General features: G+C 44.0%; 2 protein-coding genes across 5 annotated transcripts in view; both read right to left on the bottom strand.

The window, feature by feature from the left end:
- Positions 1-20,714, bottom strand: part of PIGQ (phosphatidylinositol glycan anchor biosynthesis class Q) — a 37,458-nt gene extending 16,744 nt beyond the window's left edge. Inside the window, exons 1-4 of one of the 4 annotated variants that reach the window (XM_060282874.2) lie at positions 20,586-20,714; positions 11,895-12,595; positions 5,558-5,689; positions 3,010-3,130 (exon numbers count right to left, since the gene is read on the bottom strand). In XM_060282874.2, coding sequence (XP_060138857.1) covers positions 3,010-3,130; positions 5,558-5,689; positions 11,895-12,568 — 927 coding nt within the window. In that variant the 5' untranslated portion in view covers positions 12,569-12,595; positions 20,586-20,714. Of the gene's footprint in view, positions 1-3,009; positions 3,131-5,557; positions 5,690-11,894; positions 12,596-13,300; positions 13,384-17,905; positions 18,009-18,908; positions 18,928-20,585 lie in introns of those variants that run through there. The other 3 variants (XM_035132094.3, XM_035132093.3, XM_088657347.1) reach the window with 3 other exon arrangements.
- Positions 20,715-21,124: 410 nt separating this feature from the next.
- NHLRC4 (NHL repeat containing 4) lies at positions 21,125-24,799 on the bottom strand. The gene is made up of 2 exons (XM_035131639.3): positions 23,872-24,799; positions 21,125-23,160 (listed from the first exon to the last, which is right to left on the bottom strand). Exon 2 carries the CDS (start codon positions 23,149-23,151, stop codon positions 22,051-22,053), a length of 1,101 nt encoding a protein of 366 aa, XP_034987530.2. The 5' UTR covers positions 23,152-23,160; positions 23,872-24,799; the 3' UTR covers positions 21,125-22,050.
- Between the last annotated feature and the right edge of the window lie 3,112 nt (positions 24,800-27,911).

Here is a 27,911-nt window from a genome sequence, read left to right as displayed (position 1 = left end):
CTTTTGGAGGCAGGTATTGCAAATCATATTCAGTCAACCCAAAGCCTAATCAGAGGGAGACTTGCCTTTGCAAGTTGCCAGCTTTTGGACAGCTCTACAGAAAAGAGATGTAGGAGAAGCCTTGTTAAATGTCTGACCCTCAGCCCTCATGTGGTCCTTGGCCTATTTTCCTGCTGGTGTTGAGGGAAAATGTGGGGGAGGGGGAGGCAGAGAGAGAAGTGGGGGGACCATCTTCAGTTCTGGCACAACCCATTTTACACTCTGGCTCCACCCACCTCTAGTAGGCAGCCTTAAGATATCACCACCAAGAGACTGCATCTCTCAATGACCAAAAAGAAAAGGAAGATTCCCCACCCTTGCTTTTGCAGCCTAAAAACTGGCTATTGCCTGGTAATTTCTTTGTAAAGAAGCTATACTGTACTGCCAGATTCTGTAGGACTCTATTCCAGTCTGGGCTGAATGGTTCATTAAGAGAAAATGAGGGGAGACAGAAAAGCAAGAGAGCGCTAGTCATTTCTTTCACTGAATTTCAGGGGAAAGGAACACTTAAATTAGGTCCTTGTTGTCACATGAACCTTATTTCCTAGGCAACTTTGCTTCATTCAGTGGATGAAAGCAAACTTGCACCAGAAAGAGAGAGTGAGAGAGCAGGAGTTCCCAATGCGCCATCAAATGCTCATGACTCATTCCAGAACTGCTTCTGCTGGAGGAAACGGATGCCAGGAAAAGCACATCTTGATTTTCAGATGCCAGGTTGAACCTGCAAGTGCAGGCAGTTGGGAGAATTTTACCCATTGTTGATTGCCTCCATGTGTGGCATCATTGGGAAAGGAGGAGAGAGGCAGAAGGGTCTCTCAGCAAGGTGATTAATACTCCAGTGTGTGTTTTGTGCTATAAAATAGACATGGACAACTGTCTTCTCTAGAAACTGTAGAAGGTAGAATAAATATTTATTTATTTAAACCAGGGATGGGGAACGTGATGCCCAAGTGCCAAATGAGGCCCTCCAAACTTCAGTATCTGGGCCCTGGAACACTTCCCAAACCGCACTGCTATGATTCCTGCATTGCAGAGGGCAGGACTAGATGACTCTTTGTAGGCTTCCGGTTTGCCTGCGGAGGGAAATGGCGGCGCGGAGCGGAGCATCTATTTAAGAGGCGACCACTGCCGGGCACTCTGAGCATCAGGGGTGCATGCCGGGGTTAGGCACCCCCCTTAAAAAGCCCCACGGATGAGTGGAGTCTCAAGGGGACCAGCCAGGCTAGAAGGGACTCACCGCGCTCACGGAGCTCCACTGCTGCATCGGTAGTGTGGGGTGGTGGTGGGGGCGAGAGAAGCGGCTTGAGTCTGCCCATGGCTCTATCGCAGCTCGGGAAAGCCGAAACCACAAATCGCCACCTGAAGCAGCAGTCTTTCTAAAGAGGTACTAATTGCCAAACCTTTTGGACTTTAAAATATAAAGTTAGGAATTAATTTAAATTTGGCAAAGACAGAGTTTAAAAAGGAAGCCAACTCCCGTATTTTGAAGGACAGACTCTGCAGTATAAATTTGTGAATGGGATCAAAGACACTGGGAAATACATCAGTCGTTTGTTACTTTTTAAGCTGCACTTAGCTACCTATTAGCAAACCATCTCTTTGGTGGGTACAAAGAACTGATCTGTTGCTCTTTGAACTTTTAAAAGGAGTACTGTACAGTGGTACCTCGGTTTGCAAAAGCAATCCGTTCCGCGGAGTCGGTTGCTCCCCGAATCGGTCGCTCGCTGAAGGCATGCTTCTGCGCCTGCACAAAGTGCTGATAGAGTGTTTCTGCGCATGCACGCGCTGCGCAGATCGCTTTTGCGCATCTGAGTGCCGCGGAACCCGGATGTAAACACTTCTGGGTCCGTGGTGGTTGGAAACCGAAGCGGTCGCAAATGGAGGCGGTCACAAACTGAGGTTTGACTGTATACATGAATGGAGTGGAGTGCCCTCAGTTTTTCATGAATGGAGAAATTGTTTTTATGAATGAAAGTGATTAAAGGATTGCAAATAAATAAATAAATCAGATAAATTTTAAAGGACCCTGGATCTTGACAAATCCTACCAAAGCTCAACAGGGGAACACTTTTCCATAAATGGGAGCAATCTCAGGGAGGAGAAGTGCCTGGGAGAGCGGGAGTAGGAAAGGGAAAAAAAAACCTTCAATGAGCAGGGCCGCACATTGGAATAAAAACTGAGGAGAACATGATATATTGGATTATAAATATCATTCAGATCACAAATACCACCTGGATTATAAATACAATTTGGATTACAAAACTGATTTACGTCTGGAACATACTGGATTTTAAATAAATTATTTTGGACTACAAGATACAGTGAGGATTATAAGATACGACTAGAGACTTTGAAAGCATCAGACTGCCATCAAGGGAACAACATAACATCATTCGTGGACTGTGATAATAACCAGGTTTCTTTTCTTGTTAAACTGTGTATATATGTGTGATCCTTCCTTTTACTTTGGATTATTTTTGAAGTGTCTGAAATTTTCTTAAAAGTGAAGCTGTTGATATATATGAGTATAAAACTGAGTTGTGATAGGACTAGTGGGGGAAGTTCTACATACAAGTTTAAGAGTGAGAAAGAGATAAGGAAGTGAAATGACCTTGAGACAGAAGTTTTAAGCAATTGTTTTGATAATAGACATGGCAGAGAAACCAAAACAGGAGACAGTGAAACAGAAAGGAGAGCATCAGCACAGGAAGATATTGAAAAGACACATAAATCATAAGGCATAAGGCAGACATAAGGCAGAGCTTTCTGCAGAATTTAGGAAAGGACTGGAACAATCTATGAATAATCAATTTTTGGAAGTAAGGTCAGATATAGAGAACTTCAAGGAGATACTGTCACAGAAATTTGATAAACTGGATGGAAAGGTAAATGCTCTAGAAGTGAAAGTGGTAAAATTGGAAAATTTTACGGTGCTGGCCTCAGGGGCATGAGGCTCAGCCAAAAACTTACATCAGCCATTGGAACAAGGGCATTGGCAAGATGACCAATTCGATTCTTCTGGTACAGCCAGGACATCAGTAGTATCCCAAGAGTCATGTCAATCAGAAGAGAAAGAAATATGTTGGCTTTTCTGAAACCAGGGTAGAAATAAATAAATTCAGGTTCAAGGCAAGAGAGGAATGGCTAGATTTTTGGCAATCCATATTTTTTCTCTTAATATTGTTATTGTACTTAATGCTGTTATTGTAAACCATATTGGAATTAGTTCCTACTGAAGCCCTGGCCATTAGGTCCAATCGTGACCAACTCTAGGGTTGCGGTGCTCATCTCGCGTTATTGGCTGAGGGAGCCGGCATACAGCTTCCAGGTCATGTGGCCAGCATGACAAAGCCGCTTCTGGCGAACCAGAGCAGCACATGGAAACGCCGTTTACCTTCCCGCTCTTTGCGGTACCTATTTATCTACTTGCACTTTGACGTGCTTTCGAACTGCTAGGTTGGCAGGAGCTGGGACTGAGCAACGGGAGTTCAGCCCGTCGCAGGGATTCGAACCGCCCACCTTCTGATCGGCAAGCCCTAGGCTCTGTGGTTTAACCCACAGCGCCACCCATGCCCCTTACAGGCTGTATATAAATGCTTTTAATTAATTAATTGCCTATAGACACAAACTATAGTTTGAAATTTCCAAACAGGCAGGTAAAACCATGGCTTAGAGCTGCTTCTTTGCTTATACCTCCAGGGGCTTCTGGAGGTTAAACAACAAAAGCAGCAATGCTTGTCAATTCAGACATTACACCAACCCACAGCACTAACCATGGTTTGAAGTGGGTTTGCAAACCATGCTTTCTGGTTCTTGGGACTGTCAGCTGATCCAAATGATGGTTTGCCAGTTCAGACTTTACACTAACTCAGCCTGGTGATTTCATGATGTTTTGGAGCACAATGCCCATCAGCCTCCTATGGCTGTGCCGGTTGGGGCTGATGGGAACTGTAGTCTAAAATGTATAGAGGGCACCAGGTTGGCAAAGGCTGTATTGACTCAAGCTCTGACAGCCCAGCATCACTCAGCACTGAGGCAGGCACAGGGGTCAATTCTAATAAAACTATTTGCACACCTCCATTATGAGGAAAGACTGCAGCTCACTGGTACAGTATTCACCTTGCATGCGGAAGGTCCCAGGTTCAATCCTCAGCATCTCCAAAGAGGGCTGAAAGAGATTTCTGCCCGAAACCCTGGAGAGCTGCTGTCAGTCAGTGTAGATAATATTAAGCTACATGGACATAATGGGTTTGACTCAATACAAGGTATCAGATGTTCCAACAGCTGCATTATGCCAGCAGATCCTGTATGCATCTGGCAGAGTGGTCCACGGGACTGGATCAGTTCATTCAGTAAAGGCAAAAATATAATTTTTGGATTGGTTTTTCAGAGCTAAGAAGATTCAAAACACAAAAAAAAAAAATCCAACCAAAAACAACAGCAACAAAAGTCAAATAAAAATATAAGGCATACAATGTAGTCGTTGGGTCATGAAATGCTGGATGTTCTCAAGGGGGTATCTGAGGTCACTGCAGCTGGGGGAAGGAGCAGAAGGTAGGCGCTGGTACAAATATTCCCAACAGCTGCGTCAGTGCTTGCCAGGCTTGTTTCCTGGGCAACCCTCTTTTTTTGCTAGACAGAAATGGAAGCTGTGTGGGTGGGAATATGGGGGCACACATAAAAAATATGTTCTAATCTAAAACTCTCAGGTGCAGCTGTATGGACCATAAGCATCATGGAACAGAAACGTATTTCCGGAAAAAGAGCAATTTTGGGCAACAGGATAGGAGTCTTCCACCTCACTCATAAAAAAACCCACAAAGTCAACCCTAAGCATTTCTGTGTTATAGTTAATCAACATCTCCCACAGTTTTTAGCTTCAGGGAGCTCTTTCCAAGTTGAGCAAGGCCATGACAAAGAGTGGTGACTGGTCCATCAGGGTACATGGTGCACCCTCACTCTATCTTTAGCCAGCCTCCACCTGCCAGCCTTCCTAGTTTGAACAGGGTGGCACTGCCTCTTCCTTCTTAACCTCAGCACTGCCATTGTAGAACCCTGCAGGGGGAAGGATGGGAACAAAACTAGAATTAGTTAGTTTTGTCTGCCATTGGCTCTGCCTCTGCCTACTGTTGGCCACCCAACCTTCCATCCTACCAATCCCAATGGCCACCAGATGACACAGTGCTCCTGGCTTTTAAGATTTCAGTAGTTATTGCTTACAAATGTCCACATCTATCTTGAATGCTGTAAGGGCTGGAAACAGGCTGGATTTGTGAAGTTGTATCTGCCTACCAGCTTGTCACAGATCAGCATATACAAGAAGGAAAGAGAGAAAGAATATCCCACTGGGCTGTGCCAGGGTGCTTGGGCATGTTTGGAGTAGTTATTTGGTTCCTGGCCAATACTACTAATAGGAACTGTGAATTTTTTTTTTTGGTGAATTGCATAGTTTGTTTTGATGTATTTGGACACAGACCTGTTCACATCTACCAGGAGAATTCCCACCTCCAGGCCTTACCTCATTAGCTGAGTCTGATTTGGAGCCTTCCGCTTGCTACTGATGATTTGGAGGTGCTGCAGCCGGTGCCCCAGCTGCTCACAAGTTGACAGCTTGCTCCAGATGAAAGACAAGGGCCAAAACGTCAACACTCTAGATTTGAAAACAAAAAAAGGGCAAAAATGTCAGTCAATGAAAATGACTGTGCAAGATTCTAGAGCAGATCATTAAGCAAACAGTCTGTGAGCACCTATAAAGAAACTCTGTGATCACTAAAAGTCAGCATGGGTTTCTGAAAAATAAGTCATGTCAGACTAATCTGATCTCATTTTTTGACAGAATTACAAGCCTGGTAGATGAAGGGAACGCTGTGGATGTAGCCTATCTTGATTTCAGCAAGGCCTTTGACAAGGTGCCCCGTGATATTCTTGTAAAGAAGCTGGTAATATGCGGGCTAGACAATGCTACCATTCAGTGGATTTGTAACTGGCTTACTGACCGAACCCAAAGGGTGCTCATCAATGGCTCCTCCTCATCCTGGAGAGTAGTGACTAGTGGGGTGCCACAGGGTTCTGTCTTGGGCCCAGTCTTATTCAACATCTTTATCAATGACTTGGATGATGGGCATCCTGAGCAAGTTTGCAGACAACACCAAATTGGGAGGGGTGGCGAATACCCCAGAGGACAGGACCACACTTCAAAATGACCTTAACAGATTAGACAACTGGGCCAAAGCAAACAAGATGAATTTTAACAAGGAGAAATGTAAAGTACTACACTTGGGCAAAAAAAAAAATGAAAGGCACAAATACAGGATGGGAGACACCTGGCTTGAGAGCAGTACATGTGAAAAGGATCTAGGAGTCTTGGTAGACCACAAACTTGACCTGAGTCAACAGTGTGATGCAGCAGCTAAAAAAGCCAATGCAATTCTGGGCTGCATCAATAGGAGTATAGCATCTAGATCAAGGGAAGTAATAGTACCACTGTATTCTGCTCTGGTCAGACCTCACCTGGAGTATTGTGTCCAGTTCTGGGCACCACAGTTCAAGAATGATACTGACAAGCTGGAAAGTGTCCAGAAGAGGGCAACCAAAATGGTCAAAGGCCTGGAAACAATGCCTTATGAGGAACGGCTTAGGGAGCTGGGTATGTTTAGCCTGGAGAAGAGAAGGTTAAGGGGTGATATGATAGCCATGTTCAAATATATAAAAGGATGTCATATAGAGGAGGGAGATATATTGTTTTCTGCTGCTCCAGAGAAGCGGACACGGAGCAATGGATTCAAACTACAGTACAAGAAAGAAGATTCCACCTAAAGATTAGGAAGAACTTCCTGACAGTAAGAGCTGTTCGGCAGTGGAATTTGCTACCAAGGAGTGTGGTGGAGTCTCCTTCTTTGGAGGTCTTTAAGCAGAGGCTTGACAGGCATATGTCAAGAATGCTTTGATGGTGTTTCCTGCTTGGCAGGGGGTTGGACTGGATGGCCCTTGTGGTCTCTTCCAATTCTATGATTCTATGATTCTTCAGATGAGAACACCTGAAAATTCTGAAATGCTTCAGTGGTCACATTATAATGCCTTTACATCAAGAACCCATCTGTTCTCCACACCCCTCAACCAGTCATTTGGGCCTCCATAGAAGGGGATCTCTCATGAATGAACAAGTTCACATGCCACCAGATTGGATTTGCATTGTTACACACACCCATTGTTACCTGGTTGTCACACAAGTGTATCGGATCAAAGGCATCAGGAATAACTATTAAGCTGGTAAAAGCCCAGTAGAATTCATGGTGGGCAGCCCTTGAGGCCTTTTCAGCTACCCTTCACAAAAGGTTTGTCAGGTTCAAAGCCTCAGAGCTTATCTCTGTCTGCCCCACCCTGGACAGCTGAGGTGCATTCCCAGTAAAGGTAGCGCAGTGCAATTCCCCGCTCATATTCCCTGAATTATTCTGCACTCTGCTGCAGCCCACCACCTTGGAGCAAAATGAACGCACATCCGTTCAATTGGCCTGCCTGCTAACAACATCTGAAGTGACAGAGGAAAGAAAGTGCCGCTTGTTGATTGCTCTAAAAGACCCAATTGGTGGCGGCAGCCTAGGGCTAACTGCTCTTCTTGGCGACATAAATAGGGAGACATACAGAGGCATGTTGGAAAACATAATTTCCTTTTAATATTTCCTTTCATTTCAGAATTACAGTCTGCAGGACCTTATTATACCACAAGAGAATTCCAAAGCACAAAGTGGAAAAGAAGTATAGAAAATGTTGTGAGGGGTTTGTTTATTTTTTTGGTTTTACATTTTTAAATCTAATATCTAGGGTTGCAACCTTCAATCAGTTTAATGAATTATATAGACTTAATGATGAATAATCTGGAATTAGCAACCATTCGAATATGACACCGGATTATTCAGGATGGTATAATCCTAAACAGACTATGAGGAGCTCTAAAGTGCTTTTCAGATAATGTTTTTGCTTGTGGCATGCTGCACTGTAGAAAAACCCTAACTGTCCCTTTTGGAGAAAACCCCCCAACCCATTTCCACCTGAGAACACAACTAGGCCTTCTGAATTTTTAATCCAGGATTAAGATTTCTGTTCAATATTTTAAATGCAGAGCAGAAAGACCAGCAGGATTTACCTAGAAACTCTTCAACCCATGTTGCTTTTAATGGAGAATGTGATTACTGTACATTTGTAAAGAACTTATCTCCTTATCAAACAGTTTCCCATTTAAGGCTTGTGATAATATATTTCTTCTGTTTTATTTCTTATCAGGATTAGTTTCTGCAACATTTATCTAAAACCCGTTCACATCCTGCAACACATTAAATAAATATGATAGCTCATGGAATTCTCCTTTATGTTTCAGTGACCAAAAAAGGCTTATTTGGCCTGGATATTATTCCAGAAAATTCTTACAATTCTGCGGTAATACCAAAAACAAGAGTAAGTTTTGTATAAGAGCAATATGTTTATTTAGCCAGCCAAAGTATCACAAAATAGTGTGCAAGCATTTCAGTTCTCCCAAGCTCTTAAATATCTGTCTATCTTCATAATAACTAGCCTGATGAAGGGTTTTGGAAAACTTTTTTTTTAAAAAAAGTATACTACAGTGGTACCTCATGTTGCGTACGGGATCCGTTCCGGAGCCCTGTATGCAACATGAGCAGTATGCAACATGAAGCGCCACGTCTGCGCATGTGCACTGCGCGATTCAGCGCTTCTGCGCATGACGTCATTTGTCGCGTCTGTGCATGCGCAAACTGCCAATCCTGGAAGTAACCCGTTCCGGTACTTCCGGGTTCGGCGCGTAGGTATCCCGTGTCGTACGCAACCTGCAATATTCGTAACAAGAGGTATGGCTGTATTTTGTTATATTTTGGTTGACTTAATAAAGGTATTGCCCCAACAGGGATTTTGCAATTTGGTGGGAAATTGATGGAGAACCACATTTGCAGTTTAGGGGTGGAGGGCTACCCCCTCGCCCTTCTCTCTGACACTATAAAATAATGAATGCCCATTCTTTGAATTTTATCCAATGTCAGTCATACCCAGAGTATGCCACAAGGTGGTGCTAAAGAGCAGGATATAGTTCAATGTATTATTGTGGGAAAACTCCAGTGAGATAGATTTCTATACTGTACTTATATTGACATCCATTTATAGTGTGGCTTCATTTAATTTTCCAAGCAAAAGCTGAAATTTTCCATTTCAATTGAAAATCTGCATTACAAGTATCATATAGGAATGGTGTCTATACTATTTATGGCACACTATTTCAATGACTATACTGTTTTAAACTGTTTTAAACTGTTTTTTAATTTTTAATTGTTGTAACCCACCTTGGGACATGCTGGAGAAGGACAGGTCATGAAATAAATAAATAATAGGCCAGCAAAGTTGTCTGTGCAGTCCAATAGCCTCTTTTGTGACTTGCAGCCTGCTCTCCAACCTCTTGGGTAGGGAAGGGTCTTCCCGTTCACCCAAATAAGGTAGACAGGAGGGTCCCCAAAAAGTAAGCAGGGATCCAAGGGGTCCCAGCAAATTACAGACCACTTGATTCCTTGCAGCTCCATGATTTGACCTTCAACTAATGCTCCACTGAGCTGCTAGAAACTGGTCACATCCAGAACTGCTGCTTTAGCCTTTTTTTCTATATATAAAGAAATGTTTAGGAGTACTCTCATTTTGACTCAAGAAAACCACCATTTTATAGTTCAAATCGGGGAAAATAAATACAGTAAATGGACAAAAGTAAAAAGATTCACAAAATGTTTAGGGGTGTGCATATTCCTGCGTAGCCCCAGAAAAAAAGCACTGGCTCTACCTATTACCTCTGGTAGCAGAGATTCATCTGCATGCACAAGAATTTTGACACAAAACCTCCATTCCTGCCCCACTGTTCCCCCCAGGCGTTTGAAGACATGCTGAAAGCTACAAGTTTTACACATCAGGCAGAAAGTATGAAAAAGCTGGCTGTAATATTTCATGACAGTATTAGTCGGTTGGAAACCTGTTGAGGAGTTCTACTCTCTATAGCCTGAGGCGACACTTGCTGCAATGGTTTGCTCATGAATGCTTTAGGTAACTAGTATCCAAATGGAATTAATCAAAGCTGCCCTTTGCCAGCTTGGAAACAATACTTCAGTTCCCCGGTTTTGGCAGCACAACCTGATCTCACTTGAAGGCCTGCTGAGCTTTACAGGGGAGAGCTTTTAAACTTCACATCCATTCAGAATTACACTTGGGAGCTAGTCCTTGGCCATCCTCCAGAGGCCTTCCCATTGAAAACAGGGAAGGAATCCAACATCAATGGCATTTCAACAGGGCTGGGGATTGGGGCAGCCATCTTCCGGCCATCTTCCCCCTCCTTAGCCTCTGTGTTGCCCCTTGTTGAACTCAGCAAGAGAAGGGACAAATGTAGAACTAGTTAGCTCTGCCTATCATTGACCGTGGCTTCACCTCCTGTTGGCCTCCCTGCTTTCCGAACTTCCAGTTCTAACAAGCACCAGCTGCCACTGGAGTCTACACTTTACACAACAACCACTTTCAGAGCAGGGACATCTACAGGAAACATGTCAAATGTGATCCATGTTCAGAAGCCAGGGAGCTCCAGCCCAATCGCGACTACCTGGGGAATGTAAAGGTAAAGGGACCCCTGACCATTAGGTCCAGTCGTGACCGACTCTGGGGTTGCGGCGCTCATCTCGCGTTATTGGCCGAGGGAGCCGGCGTACAGCTTCCAGGTCATGTGGCCAGCATGACAAAGCCACTTCTGGCGAACCTGAGCAGCGCACGGAAACACCATTTACATTCCCTCTGTAGCGGTACCTATTTATCTACGTGCACTTTGACATGCTTTCGAACTGCTAGGTTGGCAGGAGCAGGGACCGAACAACAGGAGTTCACCCTGTTGCGGGGATTCGAACCGCTGACCTTCTGATCAGCAAGTCCTAGGCTCTGTGGTTTAACCCACAGCACCACCCACGTCCCACCTGGGGAATGTACACTGGTGTTAAGGACACACTTCTTTCATTGACAGTTCTGACATGTGGCATGAAATGCAGGTGTTGTTGCCAGCGAATCAGTAAACATGAAGCAGTTTTCACAGCAGTTTCGCAGTGCTAGTGGATCCAGCTCTGTCCCTGCAGGCTCAGGTAGCCTCAGTGCTAGAAATGCCGTTTACCAGCTGTGACTGGTTTGACAGCTATGGCCATCGCTGGACCAGGATAGCCTGGCCACAGTTGTTCATGTACTGGTTACTTCAAGATTACTGCAATGTGCTCCATGTGTGGCTTCCCTTGCACTTGATCCGGAAGCTGCAGTTAGTTTTGGTTTATAATCCATTGTAAAGCAATTTCACCACTATACATTCCTAAACCCTAAACAACTTTATTGCTATACATGTGTAATTCCTAAACAATTTGGGCCCAAAGTACCTTGAGGATAGCCTGATTCCTTATGCTCCACCTTGATCACTGAAGCCTTCTGATGGGACACTTTTTGTGGTCCCAAATGTCCCTGGGCTTTGGTTAGTACTTACCAGGGGTGGAGCCTTTAGTGTGGGTGGCATGTATTGATCTGTACGTGTAAATTAAGATGGATGTATGGATGCTTACTGTATAGTTAATGTGAACTGATGCCCCCCATTTTTCTTTCCTTAATAAATTTGCACATATGATTTTTCTGACAATATGAAGTCTGAAAACCACTGCACTAGGAAACTGACCAGAAAAACATAATTGTGCATATCAAAATATTACACAGACATTTTTAAAAACCCAACTTTCTGATTTAAGCTATGCATAAACTGTGTTTGATTTTGTTCCTATTCATCCCACATGACATACCTGCTTTTGCAGACTCCACACACAAGTGAAAGTAGGAAAGTTATCAGCATACATGCAGGAACAGAAGCTTGTTTCAGCAGCTCCACAATAATACTGGCTTCTACTCCTTCTGACTGCCAGTGGGTGAGCTTGACAGGCCCCTCGTCATACCTGTCCTTCATGAATAGTAACTTGCTCTTTGCAACCGTGTCAAACACGGCAACTAATTTGGAAGCCTCCACTGTCTTCTGATCAGAAGAAACAACCCGGTCCCGTGTGGAGTGAAGTTGCGACAGCATCACTTTGCGCTGGTCATAATAAACCAATATATTTTCATCTTCCTCATTACCATTAGAGTCTTTCCAAGAGGCGGAACAGCTCCAAAACTTGCTTCCTTTCTCCTTGCTGAGTTGGATCCAGGGGTCATGTGAAAAAATGGTGCCAAGGTCTTCAAGGAACCTGTCCAAACTCTCTTCCTTTGCTTGCTTGGTTTTAGTCCATGAGCCCAGCACAGACAGCTTGACTTGTGTTGCATGTTGCATTTCGGAGAGATACTGCTTTACCTGACCAGGAATGAAAGGGAAGTGGATCACAGCCAGGATAACAGCAGAGTTCTGTTCTGGGATCCATCGTCCAACCAGCAGGCCACTTTCAGCTGCCGAGCAGCAAATGGGGAAGAATATCTTAAGCACCATGATATGGAAGCTTGGAAATCAGAAAGCCTGGAAATAAAAAGCACACACCCAAATAATGCTTAATACTTATGGGTCCAAGCACAAGGGGCAAACCAAGAGAGTGGTAATGCTAACTAAAGTTAAGAAACAGTGCTAGTGTCATTTGAAGATGGCAGAAGAATGGCAGGTACCTGGCCAGGTTTTGTAAAAACCAAAAGGTTTAAAAACAACTCTAAAAATGTAGTCAGAGCAACTAAGTGAAAATCTATAGCCAGCAAGCGAATTTCCCCCCCAGACATTTATGCTAACCATCATAAGAACTGCCACAGTGTATCAGATTAATCATCCAAATTTAGAATCCAGTTGTGAGTTATACTTCAAAATAAGAAGTGTGTTCTACATATAGGAAAACATTTCATTTGATATGTCTAGTCAAACACTGGCTTCACTCCAAAAATGTATGTACAGTGGTACCTCAGGTTACAAACACCTCGGGTTACAGACTCCGCTAACCCAGAAGTAGTACCTCAGGTTAAGAACTTTGCCCCAGGATGAGAACAGAAATTGTGCGGCGGTGGCACGGCAGCAGCGGGAGGCCCCATTAGCTAAAGTGCTACCTCAGGTTAAGAACGGTTTTAGGTTAAGAACGGACCTCCGGAACGAAGTTCGTAACCAGAGGTACCACTGTATTTATATTCTAAGCCCCATTCCTGATGCACTGTGCTCATCATAATATAGTGCTAGAGCATCTACCTTGCACATAGAAGGTCCCAGATTCAATCCTTGGTGTCTCCAAGTAGGGCTGGGAACGCCCATGCTGTAACTCCAGAGAGCTGCTGCTGGTCAGAGTAGACAACACTCAGCTTGGTCGCCCAATGATCTGGATTGGTGTAAGGCAGTTTCCTATATTCCTATGCATCCATGCCCATGTCATTAAACTTCATTAGGTCAGTACTGACAAACCTATGGACAATTTGTGGCTAAGGTTGTCAGCATTTTCTTGGGCAAGGTTGCTATGCCTTTAGCAGCAGCGAAACACAAAAACTTAGCCAGTAAAGCTGTTCTCACCGCTTACATCCATGCCAGGAAAATGTTTTGCCTGCTAACTTGCTGCATTACAAGGCACAGCTATTAATTGTGCCTTGTATATAGGTTTTGCCACTCACCCTTCGCCTGTGCTTTGAACAGCAGCTTGATGCATACACATTTAAAATGTGAAGGTTTTCCTACCACTTAGTTTCATGCTGCTAATTGGTTCAATTCTACCTTAAAGGCACAAGAACCAGGCCAGTAACAAAGGGAGTGAGTCTATGTACTGTATATCCTATGTGAGACTCTATATAAAGTAGTGCAGACTCCTCAGATGGAAGGCACTAAGGCAAGCATATATTGCATTATTTAGTTTTTTAAAATCACTCTGAAATCTAAGGTGACATCAATGTCTCAGTTTTCATACACAGAAATGAAAAATTGACCCTAGAACTAACTGACACTGTCGCTTTAAATAACTCAGCAGTATCAAACAGAAACACCATTAGCAGCAAAGGCGGGGGCAAGCCCAGAGTTAACAACATCCGGAAAACATTGTCCTTCTCTGTCCTTCAGCAAAGCAAAAAACTCCAACCACCCCTCGGGCAGTATGCTCTGTGATGGGTCCAGTGATTGGAAAGGAAACCTTACTGTCTGTTTATGGAATATATACTGAAAGGGAGACATACAGAAAATAGATGTCCCTGCTAAAACTTTCCAATTGATCTATGGTAATATCTGTGATTCTGACATTTTGCTCTGGAAAAAGAAATGCAATTTGTTTGCATTCCAAATGCTTCTATTCACCCTGGCTGATCTACTCAGAAGACACCACCACCGCTACCAGCCTGTCAAATAATGATGCAGGAAGAAATGTCTGTTCATGGATGAATTCCCAACCCCTTGAGGCAGAAAAGGGATGTCTGCTTGGTACATGTCCCGTTACTTGTAATGTGGAGAGGACCACTGTTACTGGTACTAAGGGCCAATTCCTCTCCAGTCCTTTCACTAATATAAGGGTTGAGGAACCACTAAAAGATGTGTGCAGCCAGGGAGATTCTTGGGTGCACAGCTGCAGGCAGAGAGTGCACCTTGCAACAAGAATAAGCAACAAGATGCATAGTGTTGCAATTCCCCTCCAGTGGACTGTAAAAGAAGCATTCAGTAGCCTCTGAAATACTTGTGTGCGCGAGTTCACACACATACTTTGGCTGGAGGGACAAGCTGGAGCTTCCAAGAAAGCAGGATCTTAGGGGTGGGGAAGAACTACACATTATACTGTATTGGCAAACAAAAGTTTGGTAGATCACAGGGGCAGAGAGGGTATTTGTAGAAAATAAAAGGCAGGCAGGCTTAATCTTTTCCACACCACTAGTTCTTCACTATAAAAGCCCTTTCTCTGCCCATATTTTTCCATCAGAAAAGGATCCAGAAATTGGGGGTGGGGCTTAAAAGCTGTTAGTCTTGGATAATTTGTGTATGGGGAGGGGAAGGGGGAATCAGTGAGTGAGGGAATGGTAAGGATTTGTCACCTGTCCTACAAATGCTCCAACTTCAAAACTCTCCCTTCTCAAGCAGCCTGGCCCTTGCCTTCAACAGTGAATATGTGGATAGAGCTGGCTGTCAACTTGCCCAATCCATACTTTGAAACTCTCCACAAGCAGGAGAGGTGCTTTTTACTTGTGTGTTGACCCTGATTGTTCCCCACCACCACCATTGATTAATGCCCCAGAATACAAAAAAGCACCCCATGAGTAGAAGGGCAAGTTTTGTTGTGCCTTCCTCAGGATAGAATTTCATAATTCTTAGGAAGCCCAGCCAGATGGGCAGGGTATAAATACTGTAATAAATTATTTATCATCATTATCACCCCACAACCAAGGTGACTCTAATCATTAGGGGAAGGGCTCATGGGTAGAACATCTGCTCTACAGGCAGAAGATCCTGGTTCAACCCTTGGCAGGTAGGGTTGAGAATATCCACAAGGGAGCAAAATGGACCACTGGAACTAACTGACACTGTCACTTTAAATAACTCAGCAGTACCAAACAGAAACAGAGGCCATCCAAGTGCAGCATTACCCCATCATGAACACTTTAGAGCAGGTATAGGCAACCTTGGCTCTCCAGATGTTTTGGAACTACAACTCCCATCATCCCTGACAACTGGCCCTGTTAGCTAGGGATCATGGGAGTTGTAGTTCCAAAACATCTGGAGAGCCAAGGTTGCCTATGCCTGCTTTAGAGTGTTCAAGGCAATTAATATACATTATCTTGTAATTATTACAGCAACCCTGTAATGTAAGTCAATATCAGTATAACCTTTTGCCAATGGGTTGCTTGGACTGAAAGAGAGAATGGTTCACATAAGGCTTTTTAGTGAGTTTGTGGCAGAAATATGTAGCTCACATAAGCACTGATACAAAATTCAAATAAGAGAGGGCTACAGTTTACAAGTGTTGCAAAGGTACGCAGCTATAGGAGATGGTGTGGAGGACTGGCCACATTTCACTGTAATATGACATTGGGCCCAAGTGCCTTTCTGTCACTTGAAACCCAGACTACATAAAAAGCTCCCTGACACTGATATACACTGACTTAAAGGCAGAAAACAGGTAACTTCCTTTCTCTCACTCTAGCAGTTTAAACATAGCAGGGCAGGGTCAGGTAATGCTACAATCAAGTTGGTAAAATTAGAATCTGGCACTCATAGGTTCAAGCTGCTGGAGTATAAGGAAAGATAAAATCAGAAGCATGATGCAGAGCAGGAAAAAACCCTGTTGTGTTTATCTGCAGAAAAGAACACCAGATTCTAATGAACTGCCAGTACCTAGAAAGAAGGAAGGTATCCCAAAGTTGCAAAAGGGCTTAAGGGATGTAAATGTGTTTCCAAGGCTCTGTTCTACATTTGAGTTTTGTTCAGTGTTATTTGGTTGTATGTGTACTTGTTTCAGAAAACAATAAAAGAGCCTGATGGATCAGGCCAAAAGCCCAGCTAGCCCAGCACCCTGTTCTTGCAGTGGCCAACCAGATGCCTATAAGAAGCCCAAAAGCAGGATGGGAAGGCAACAGCACTCTTCCCATTTGTGACTGCCAGCAACTAGCTTTCACGGGCATATTGCCTCTGACAGAGGAGGTAGAACATTATCAGCAAGGCTAGTTGCCATTGATATAGCCTTCTCCTCCATGAATCTGTCTAACCCTCTTTTAAAGCATCTCAAGTTGGTGGCCATAACTAATTCTTGCCAGAGCAAATTCTGTAGTTTATGCACTATGATGTGAAGTTCTTTCTTTTTTCTGTCCTGAATGTTACAAGAGAGAGCACAACATCCATTCCATCAATTTTCTCTACACCATGCAGAATTTTATACATCTCTATCATGTCTCCTCTGACTCACCTTTTCTCTACACTAAAAAAACCCAAAATATTATTTTACAAATAAAAAAGGCTTAAGTAGTCCCAAGATAGAGGATAGCATATGCATCTTGATTTTCAATTAAACAGGAAATTTCAGCATACAGAGTTTGCATGGTGTAATCTTGCCTTTCTCCCAAGAGATAACCTAAGGTGGCGTGCACAGGGTTTTCAGGCAGTATCCCACTCAGACACCAATCAATACCAGAGTTACATAGCCTCAGCAAGGCTAAGCATTTTATGCCTCAAACCAGATGCTAGAGCAAGTATGGATGGAATATAGGGAACTATGAGTATTATTAAACAGAGAGATTCAGCTTCCAATACTCTCTCAGTCACTCACTCTCTCCTCCTGGCCTGCCTCACAAGACTGTCATGAGGATAAGGGGAAGAAAGGGAATGATGCCACTCTGAAACTTGTGGGAGAAGCGCACAATAAACATGTAATTAATAAATAAATAAGCCTATGTGCCTTTCTCCAGCCTGTAGGATTCCCCCCCTCCACTACTACTCCACTATACAGAAGCCACATTTCTCAGTCACCTCGGGTTTGGGAAACGCAGCAATATGCACAGTATAACTCAGCTAGCCACGCACAACCCACACAAGCCTTAGTTGCCCAATTACGGTGCCAACTAACCAGGAGGGGAGAACCTGCCTGCCCGGCTCTTATGTCTTTAACAGAGGCTTATTCTGCAGGAATTAGCAGATGCAATTTGGGGAGAGGCATGGAGATAACATACTAGCACCCGTTAATGGCCGCAGAGCAACCCAGTCATTGGGTCAGTTCAACAGCTGGCAACCCTGGTCCCAATTCCATCCCACCATGCCACGCCGCGGGTCCCCCTCCCCATTTTTGCATCCTTTTCTCTCCCAAGCCGTCAGGACTCCCCGTCGCTCGCCGACAACACTTACTTCCTCCCGCTACTCCTTCTAGCAGGCATAAAAGAAAAGAAAGAGCCCGCTCCTCTTGACATTCAAGCCACTTCCGGGTGCTACAGGCCGGTTGCTAGGAGACGCAGTCCGTTCCTAAGAGCGCTCCGTAAAGTCCTTGCCTAATTGAGTTCCGGACGGACCCCCCGGTCTCCTGAAGTGGCGTTCTGTTTGATTGAGTTCATTGTTTTAAAAATGCCAGCAGGTTTCCGGTAAGAAACTCTACCAACTCATTCTAAAACAATTTCTTTCGTCCCATTTAGTGGCCTGGTGTGTTTTTTTGCCACCTCTTTTTTTTCTACGAACATTTTCAGTATCCCAGCTGTTGAGGAGGGAAATCTTTTCTAAGGCTCTCTCTCTAAGACTGACAGTTTTTTTTTAAAAAAGAAATATAAGAGAGCTAATGTACCTTTGATTTATTTATATTTACTAATTAATCTGAAGAAATTACAAGCCACACGCTTTCAGAGTTGCTTACAATAAAATAGCAGAACAATAAAAGAAATCCACTTAAAGATACAGGTAGGTAGCCGTGTTGGTCTGAGTCGAAGCAAAATAAAAAAATTCCTTCAGTAGCACCTTAAAGACCAACTAAGTTTATATTTTGGTATGAGCTTTCGTGTGCATGCACACTTCTTCAGATACACACGAAAGCTCATACCAAAATATAAACTTAGTTGGTCTTTAAGGTGCTACTGAAGGAATTTTTTTATTCCACTTAAAGATATCAGGCGATGCCAAAATGCAAGCAGATTCTGGCACTAAGGCAGTACACCCCAAGCTAGCAGAGCAAAAACAAGGTTTTTTATAGTTACAGGTAGGTAGCCGTGTTGATCTGCCGTAGTCGAAACCACACACCCCCCAAAAAAAATTCTTCCAGTAGCACCTTAGAAACCAACTAAGTTTGTCATTGGTTTGAGCTTTCGTGTGCATGCACACTTCTTCAGATATCAGACATGAATTTGGTCTATGGTGTCATACTGACCTGATGAAGCCTAAAGTATCCCAGAAGGTAGAACAGGTTTCTAAACAGCAGAATACTCTTTGCTGCTCCCAAGAGTAACTATCAGTAATTTCCCCTACAAAACTGGGGAAGGCATGCAAAATTCAGCCGTTGTATACCACACCCCTGGGTGCAACCCATTTCCCCTCCAATTCAATGTCTGCATCTCCCTTCTTTTTGATAAGCTTCATCTCTTCTATTAATTCTGAGAACTGTAGCTTGTGCCTTCACACTTCTGTTGGAAGCTGATAGCCATGTGAATGAGGGATGTGGGTGTTTATCACATTCATTGTATTGTTTTTGTTACCTGTTTTTGAAAACAAATTCCTACCATTGTTCTGGTTACAGGTAGGTAGCCGTGTTGGTCTGGATCGAAGTAAAATAAAAAAATTCCTTCAGTAGCACCTTAAAGACCAACTAAGTTTTTATTTTGGTATGAGCTTTCGTGTGCATGCACACTTCTTCAGATACAGTGAAATGGAAGTTTCCAGGCACTTATGTAGAGAAGGGGTGGGGAGGGGTGGGGATGGGGAGGGGGGATCACTCAGAAGGGTGGTGGAAATGGGTGATTGACTGACTGATAGCTGTTGATGACCGCAAACGACTGCAAATGGTTTTGCATGAAAAAGCAAGGGTTGAGATGGCTGAAGATCGCTTATCATGTATAATGAGATAAGAACCCGATATCTCTGTTCAAACCAGGTCCCTCCATGGTTTTGAGCTTGGTGATAAGTTGCAATTCAGCAACTTCTCTTTCCAGTCTATTTCTGAAATTCTTTTGTAGTAAGACAGCTACTTTGAGATCTTGTATAGAATGTCCTGGGAGATTGAAGTGTTCTCCTACTGGTTTTTCTGTCTTCTGGTTCCTGATGTCAGATTTATGTCCATTTATCCTTTGGCGTAGGGTTTGGCCTGTTTGTCCAATATAGAGAGCTGAAGGGCACTGTTGGCATTTGATGGCATACACAATGTTAGAGGATGAGCAATTAAATAGTCCTGAGATGGTATGTTGGATGTTGTTGGGGCCAGTAATGGTGTTGTCTGGGTGTATGTGGCAGCAAAGTTGGCATCTGGGTTTATTGCAGGCTCTGGTACCAGTGTCCATGTTAAGTCTGGTGGTTGTATTATTGTGGGTGAGGAGTTGTTTAAGATTGGGTGGCTGTCTGTAGGCAATGAAAGGTCTTCCTCCCAGAGCTTGAGAAAGGGAGCGGTCATTGTCCAGGAGAGGCTGTAGATCTCTGATGATGCGTTGTACTGTTTTAGCTTGGGAGCTGTATGTGATGACTAGTGGTGTTCTGTTATTTTCTTTTTTGGGTCTGTCTTGCAGCAGGTTCTCTCTAGGTATCTGTCTGGCTCTGTTGATCTGTTGTTTATGATAAGCGATCTTCAGCCATCTCAACCCTTGCTTTTTCATGCAAAACCATTTGCAGTCGTTTGCGGTCATCAACAGCTATCAGTCAGTCAATCACCCATTTCCACCACCCTTCTGAGTGATCCCCCCTCCCCATCCCCACCCCTCCCCACCCCTTCTCTACATAAGTGCCTGGAAACTTCCATTTCACTGTATCTGAAGAAGTGTGCATGCACACGAAAGCTCATACCAAAATAAAAACTTAGTTGGTCTTTAAGGTGCTACTGAAGGAATTTTTAAATTCCTACCATGTCATTAGTCCAAAGGCCGAGCCTTTCCTGCCCAGTGGCCAACCATATGCCTGTGGAAAGCTCACAAGCCGGACTCAAGGGCCATGTAGCTCTTCTGCTGGGTTCTCCCAGCAACTGGCAGTCAGCGGTACTAAATTAAGGAGAAAAGGCTGGATTTTAGGTTAGCGAATTAGGAATAACAGGGTGGTCATGTGTGCAACTTTAGAGCCCTCTATTTGCAAGCATTCTCTGTTGAAATAGAGGAAGATGTTAATAAGCAAAATGCTGACAAAGCAACACATGCAAGGATGATTTATTTTAAACATTTTCTGCCCTTATTTCCCTATTGCTTCATCTTAATTGCATTTATCAATTTCTCCCTTTACATTCCTTGCAAATGAAGTTAGTCACAATTTAAAATATGAAATGTAGACAGCATATATTTTTCCTCTGAAAGTAAACCCCAAATTGCCTCCCAGTTAATATGGTGCAATATGTGGCATCCATTTCTGAATGTTATGAATAAAAACAAAATAAATAAGACAAGAAACAGTGGGGAGTCTTTGACCTCTTTTATTACTTTGACCTTCTGAATATCCTGCTATGGTCTTTTATTATAATTTACTCTAGTTTTTAACATTACCAGTGACAAATATAATTCAGGTAATCTTACTTTTCATGAAAACACACATTAGAGAAAACTTTCTCTTTAATAATAATGGCATGTCTGTGGCTCCTAAAAGGCTATGGCTCTTTAGAAGAACCAGGTTTCTTCCTCAGGGGCTATATTGGGCCAACCCTACCATTGGGCAGGGTGTGACAGTCACTGTTAGATGCCAGGGGCAATGGCTGGTGTTGGAGGACAGAACTATATGGGCTTCACAGCCTGCCCCTAAGCTAGCTTCAGATGTCACCAACCAAGTGCCCTCCAGCTGCTTTGGACTACAACTCCCATGCCAGCTAGGGCTAGCCACAGTGGCTATGTTCTATCTGTGTTGTCAGTGGCAGTATGCCTCTGAATACCACTTATTAGGAATCACAGGTGGGCGATTTAAAATCATTTTAAAACAAATTGCAGTCAAGAGATTAGCACGGGCCCTGAAACTATATATATCATGTGTCAAAGGCCAGGAAGGAGGTGTGCTTTTGGCATACTGAAAGTGCCAGTCGCATCTCTGTGGGGAGGAAATTCCACAGTGTAGGGGCTGCCACAAAGAATGCACTCTCCAGGCCCCCTTGAACTTCTGAGGGCACTGGAACTACCAAAAGGGCCCCCTCTACCAGGCATAACATCCAAGGGGAGTGGGTCAGATATTGGGATCCAAGTTGTTTAGCTCGAGTCCACCATGTGACAAAGGTGTAGTTTTCTGCAGCAAGTCCTTTTGAGTGCTAGAAAAACTTGGATAACTGACTGTACTGTCAGATGAGGTAGTGTGGAAGAGGTCAATGCAGAAGATGCCTGAAGGTGAATGATGGAATATTCCTACTCTGCTCTTCCTCTAGGCGTTAGGTTTGGACTGCCACTGGGTATACAAAGATTGTCAGAGCTGTAATGGGGTCTCACACGGTACTTGAAGACTTTGACATAGTTATCTCCACTATCGGCAACTAACAGCAACCCCTGGGTGGAACAAGCTATTCCCATTGGTCTCTGCAGACCTTTAGATACCAGGCAGATGGGAGACCCACTCCTGGGAAACAAGTGGACTTTCTGGTGCTGTTCATCAGCCACAATGATGTTGCCTTCTCTATCAGCGCAGACCCCGGAGGGATTGCCAAAGCAGTGGCCATATTTGCTGCTGATGGAAGAGACCAGTTTGTGGTTGCTACTGAAGAGCTTGACATCACCACATTCTTCACTCACCACAAACCCTCCTTCAGGGGCCAAGCACACGTAGCGTGGCCCACGCAGGTTGGAGACAGAGTGGGTGCTTTGCACCTTGAAAGCACGGTCAAGGGCAAAGCTATGAACTTTTCCTTCTGTGTAGTCAGCCACCAGAATCTTTCCAGATGTATCCACTCCAATTCCCCTGGGGGAACAAAACTTCCCAATTCTTAGCCATTCTCCCTTGGAGAACTTGGAGTGGTTGTTGAAGATGCGGACAGTCCCATTGACCATGTCTGTAATTGCCACCATCCCTGCCCTGGTGACGGTCACGTCCTCTGGCAAAAAAGTCTCATTCTTCTTCCCTTCCACACATGGTATGGACTGAAAAGTTTGGCCCGAGCGGTTGAGGAAGTGGACCCTTGGTGCATTTTCACTAATCATGTAGATAAGCCCATCGAGCGAGCAGTGAATTCCACACACACCTCCATAATGGTTGCCGTTGGGGTTTGGGATCTGCTGCACCAGTTCATCTTGTCGGTAGTAAAGGGAGTTTTTGATATTGTCCAGGTCATGGCAGATGACCTTGGCTTTCTCTGCCAGCTGGTGCACTTGGTGTTCTGTCACCATGCCTGTACCAGGGTGGCTGTTCAGGAGAGGGCTGGCTTTCTGAAATGTGGCATCTGATTTAACTTGGAGAGCATAAACAGTCTTCAGAAGTTTCTCCTTCCTTTGTGAATCCTCCAAGGTATAATCCATCCTTTCCCCCTTTCAAAAAAGACAAACCACAAGCAGTCTTCAAATATATAATGCAGTTTTGTATGTTGCTATTATGAATATATGCATTTTTATGCACACAGTACCCTAGTGCTTGGCTGGAGAACAGCATTGCAAAATTTGAAGAAGTGCAAATCTCAAAGGATGGTGCTGTTTCAGCCTGTGTATTGTTTAAGTGTGGTTTAAGCAGCCTCACCTTTAAATATGAACTGAATCATATTTCTCCCCCATGCCCCTACCCTTTGCATACTTTTAACCCCACCACTCCCCCAAACTGCAAAAAGTCCAGGATTCTTTTTATTTTTGTATACACTATATGCTTAAATCACCTTTGAAGCTCATTATTTCCCTCAAATAGTGTGTACACAACCCTAAATTTCCAGTATGTGACTAAATCCCTCCCACAGAATAATGATAGACTGGAGGTGACATAAGAAACCTTTTGTATCTACTGCAAATCGCCATCCATCTTCCAATGGATCCACCTCTATCTAATACCACCTTTTGAGCTAAGGTACTTCTACTCTGTGGAAAACAGTTTTGAGCAATCCTGGGGTGATGGACTTGCTAAGCAGTGCAGGGTATTATCTGTCACTCAGGTGCCCTAGACCATTAGCCCAAGCTGCCGGACTACAGACTCAAATAGTAAATAATCAGCTCTTAGCTGAAGTAGGGAAGAAAGTTTAGGACTACCGTACTTACCTGTGATCAAAGTTGCCCAGGCTGTTCTCTTTTCCCCCTGATTTGCAAACTGCTTTATAGAGAGACCTAGAGTATTATTTTGCTTCCCTTCAAATATACCACTGAGATAAGTTTCCCAGGGCTGTGTTGTTAGTGACAGGAATTTGCTGCCCAATGCTTCTGTCAATAGTTTGCCAGGGTAAACACAAAAGCGCTCAAGTTAGAATAGACAAGAACCCAGGTGCGGCCCATCCTGTTTTGCTGCCTAGGGCAAAACGGGAAGGTGCTGCCCCTGCCCTGCAACCAAAGCCTTACTTATCACGGTTGTGGGGCTGTGGCTTCTGGCTTCTGGTAAGATCTTGCAAGAGATCCAGGAGATCTCGCTGGAACCCGGAAGCCACCCACCATGACCCAACGTGTATTTTGCACAAGCAAGAGTTGCAAATGCATCTCCTTTCCTCTCAGTTCAGCAGCATCCCCCGAGTTGCTGGGTCTGGACGTTTTGAGTTGGGCCTATTTCTTCAACAGTGGTGAAATGAATTAAATAACTGAAGTTGACAAGTAAATAGGCCTGTCTCAGCTGGACAGTGGGAAGGCTGTGGGAGGCTTAAAAAAAGGAAAAGCATCTCCCACAGCAACGGACTCTGACCTTTTGTTGTTGCTTTAAACACTGAGATAAACAAACATACCAAATAGGCCTCTGGCGCCCATTCACCTTTCTGAGGCTGAAGGCCTGTCAAGGCATGTTTGAAAGCCACCCCCAAGCCTCTAGCGACACCTCGGCCATGGGTTTGTTCGTGCTTAGGCTCTCCTTGCCTCCAGTGGGAAGCACAAAATAGTCCCCTGTCACTTCCATTTCTTATCTACCGCCTGTGCGAACCCATTTATTAATTATATTTTTGTGCCAGCTTCATGCTCACAACAACAGCCTTGTGAGGTTGCTTAGGCTGAGAGAGAAATAATGATTGTCATCCGATCAACCAGTGAGCTTTGTTGTTGCTGTGTCGGAGCTTTCAACCCAGGCCATCCAGACCCTAGTCTACATTGCCTTTGAGAGCAGAAGGAGACACAGCCATTGGGGCTAGTAGCCACTGATAGCCTTATTCTCCTAATCTGCCTTTAAAGCAGGGGTCAGCAAACTTTTTCAGCAGGGGGCCGGTCCACTGTCTCTCAGACCTTGTGGGGGGCCGGACTATATTTTGGGGGAAAATATGAAGCAATTCCTATGCCCCACAAATAACCCAGAGATGCATTTTCAATAAAAGGACACATTCTACTCATGTAAAAACACCAGACAGGCTGCACAAATAACCCAGAGATGCATTTTCAATAAAAGGACACATTCTACTCATGTAAAAACATGCTGATTCCCAGACTGTCCACGGGCTGGATTTAGAAGGCGATTGGGCCGCATCCGGCCCCCGGGCCTTAGTTTGGGTCCCCTGATTTAAAGCCATCTAAGATGGGAGCCCTCCCTACACTACTAATAAGGCTGTTGAAATAATTGCTGAGATAACATACAAGGAAGCACTTGAAATTATGTAAAGCAGGAGTGGGTAACCTTTGGCCTCCCAGATGTTGCTGGGCTACAACTCCCATTGACCCTGACCACTGGCCAAAAACATCTGGAGGGCCACAGTTTGCACACTTCTGCTGTATTTGCTACATTACATTGGCTTTCTCTAATAAAGCTGATCTATCTATACATGGTCGCCATGCGCAGAAGTAGTGTCTTGGGGTATAGGCTGAGGATTGTGAACAGGTAGAGAAGCTGAGGCATGGAGAATGAAGGTGTATGGAAAAGCTCTTGTGGTGCCTTCAGGGCAGGGCAGGACGGGGCTGAAATTAAGGGTTGCTCTCAGGCAAGTGAGCAAGAGGGCACCCAGTGCTTGCCACATTTTAAAGCAATACTCATTTGCATTTAAATGTGGAATATGAATTATCCCAGTAGGTATTGGATTTGAATTGATTTTATGTATGCACTGTTGATGTTTTAAACTGTTTATATAAATGTGTTTTAAAAATAAACGCAATTGTTTTAACTGTTTTTATATATGTCATTTATATATGTTTTTATTATATTGCAAATCATTTTGGAATACCTCTGGGCAAACCATAAAACAACAACAACAACAACAACAACAACGCCCTCCTCCACGTGACCATACATAATTAAAATAAACTGAATTAAGTCCAGAATCTAAAATTACCAAACTGCTCCACTGAGCAGTTCATTGGTAGCAGAGCACCCACTTGGCTTGTAAGAGGTCTGCAGCATCCCCCAGTAGATATGAGAAAAGTGTCTGAGATCCTGGAGAGGGTGACTAGCCAGTCCATAGATGGTTCAATTAGCATAAGGCCTGGGAGAAGAGGAATATTTTCGCCTGGTGTGTAATGAAGGTGGCAGGTGAGCCTCCCTGGGGAGAGCAAGATGAACTAATAGTCTGACTCTGTCTAAGGTAGCTTCCTTTGCTCCTAGTGGACAGGAACCTGAAGAGAGGGTTGCATGCTTGTGTTATAGGAAAATCCTTGGGCTCACTTGGATTACCAAACAGACACCAGCCAGGAATATAGGAGCAAAACAGCAGCCAGTAGGCCTGGTCTTTATTCAAACGACTGTTGCAACAGGACTTCCCCCCACCACATGGGAGAAGCAGGAAGACGCCCAGAACAAAGGATAGCTCCCACTTTTATCAGTTTTACAAAGATACCCACAGCACCCCTAAAATTACATCATGCATACATCATAAATACATCACAAATTGGGATGGTCTGGTGACAGAAACCTGAGCATCAGGTTTCCCCCCATCCTTCCCTTGACCTCCACCTTACACCCATTAAGTAAGACAAAAGAAATATTTACAAGTTCCTGGTTTCCGGCCAAGTTAATCATACTTTTTTGTCCTGACCAAGAACCTAATCCATTCCTGGATGGTTTGCTATTGTCCACAGGATGACTATCTGTCTGGCACACATTTGCCAGGATGCCAGTGATTATCTCCTATGCAAGAGGCTGCTGCGTACCTGATCCCAGGTTTCAGGGATTATGGTTGTCTTTTACCAGTTTCCCAAGTCCCGCCTTCAGTAGCCATCTTTCCCCTGAGCAGGAAATTGTGTGGTGTCGTGCATTATGTGGTGCTTTGAGGAGACATTGTGTGTGAACAAAGGGGGGGGGTACACACTGCATGCTGGAGGGGCAACCCCCCCATCATTCTAAAAAATCCTGTAACACTTGGTTCAGCAGAAACAGACTTGAGAGGAAGAAAAGAAAAACGAAAGAGGATGCAGTAGCAGGGGAAACTTGTTGCCCTAGAAATGTTGGATGCCCAGTTCCAATGAGTCCCACCCAGTATGGCTAATGGTCAGGGACGGTGGACATTGAAGTTGAGCAGTATGGAGGTGGGTGCCATCGGTTCCCCTCCTGTGGGCTATTGAGAAGGAGGACTCTGAAGAAACCTCATAACACTTAAGATTTTCATCCTTACCATAGGGTGCTTCCAGAAGAGGGCTTCATACTGTAAATGGGTCATTCAGGTATCACAGGAGGGTGGTGAGTGGAAGCGGTCTTGTTGTTTTTAATTAAGAAAATCAAATTTATTTTCCTGGAGAGGGTAAATCTGGATTAAATGGGGTGGGGAGAATAAAGGCTGAGACACTTTTATGTCACTGAGGTCATGTGGATGCAGAAAGGAAAGGAGAAGAGGAGATAAGATGTGCTTGAGAAACATCATTCCATTATAAACACAGGCCTGGAAGCACCTCCTAATTTCTAAATCCAAGCAAAGGTTTTGTTGCAGTTTCAATGATGACCACTAGAAGGATCCATCAGTCCAGCTAATAAATGAGAGAACGTAATGTAAAAACTATGGAGTGTATTGAGTGCTGGATGGGGGTGTTGGTAGGGGAACTTGCACACCTTCATTGCACTGCATATTTTAAAATGAGAAATCCAGCGCAAAGCAAAATGGGGATATAAGAAGAGGGCAGACATAAATTAAGTTATGCATTAATGCATTTAATTTGGAGATAAGGAGAAAGCCTATCACTATCTGGTGCTGGAG

This window comes from Zootoca vivipara, chromosome 13, assembly GCF_965207765.1.
Source record: "Zootoca vivipara chromosome 13, rZooViv2.hap1.1, whole genome shotgun sequence".
Lineage (NCBI taxonomy): Eukaryota > Metazoa > Chordata > Lepidosauria > Squamata > Lacertidae > Zootoca > Zootoca vivipara.
The sequence above is the reverse complement of the archived record's forward strand: the minus strand, read 5'-3'. Positions and strand labels throughout refer to the sequence as shown.

Bases quoted from the DNA above. Each gene is read 5' to 3' on its own strand.
- NHLRC4 (XM_035131639.3), bottom strand. From the start codon at position 23,151: ATGGATTATACCTTGGAGGATTCACAAAGGAAGGAGAAACTTCTGAAG.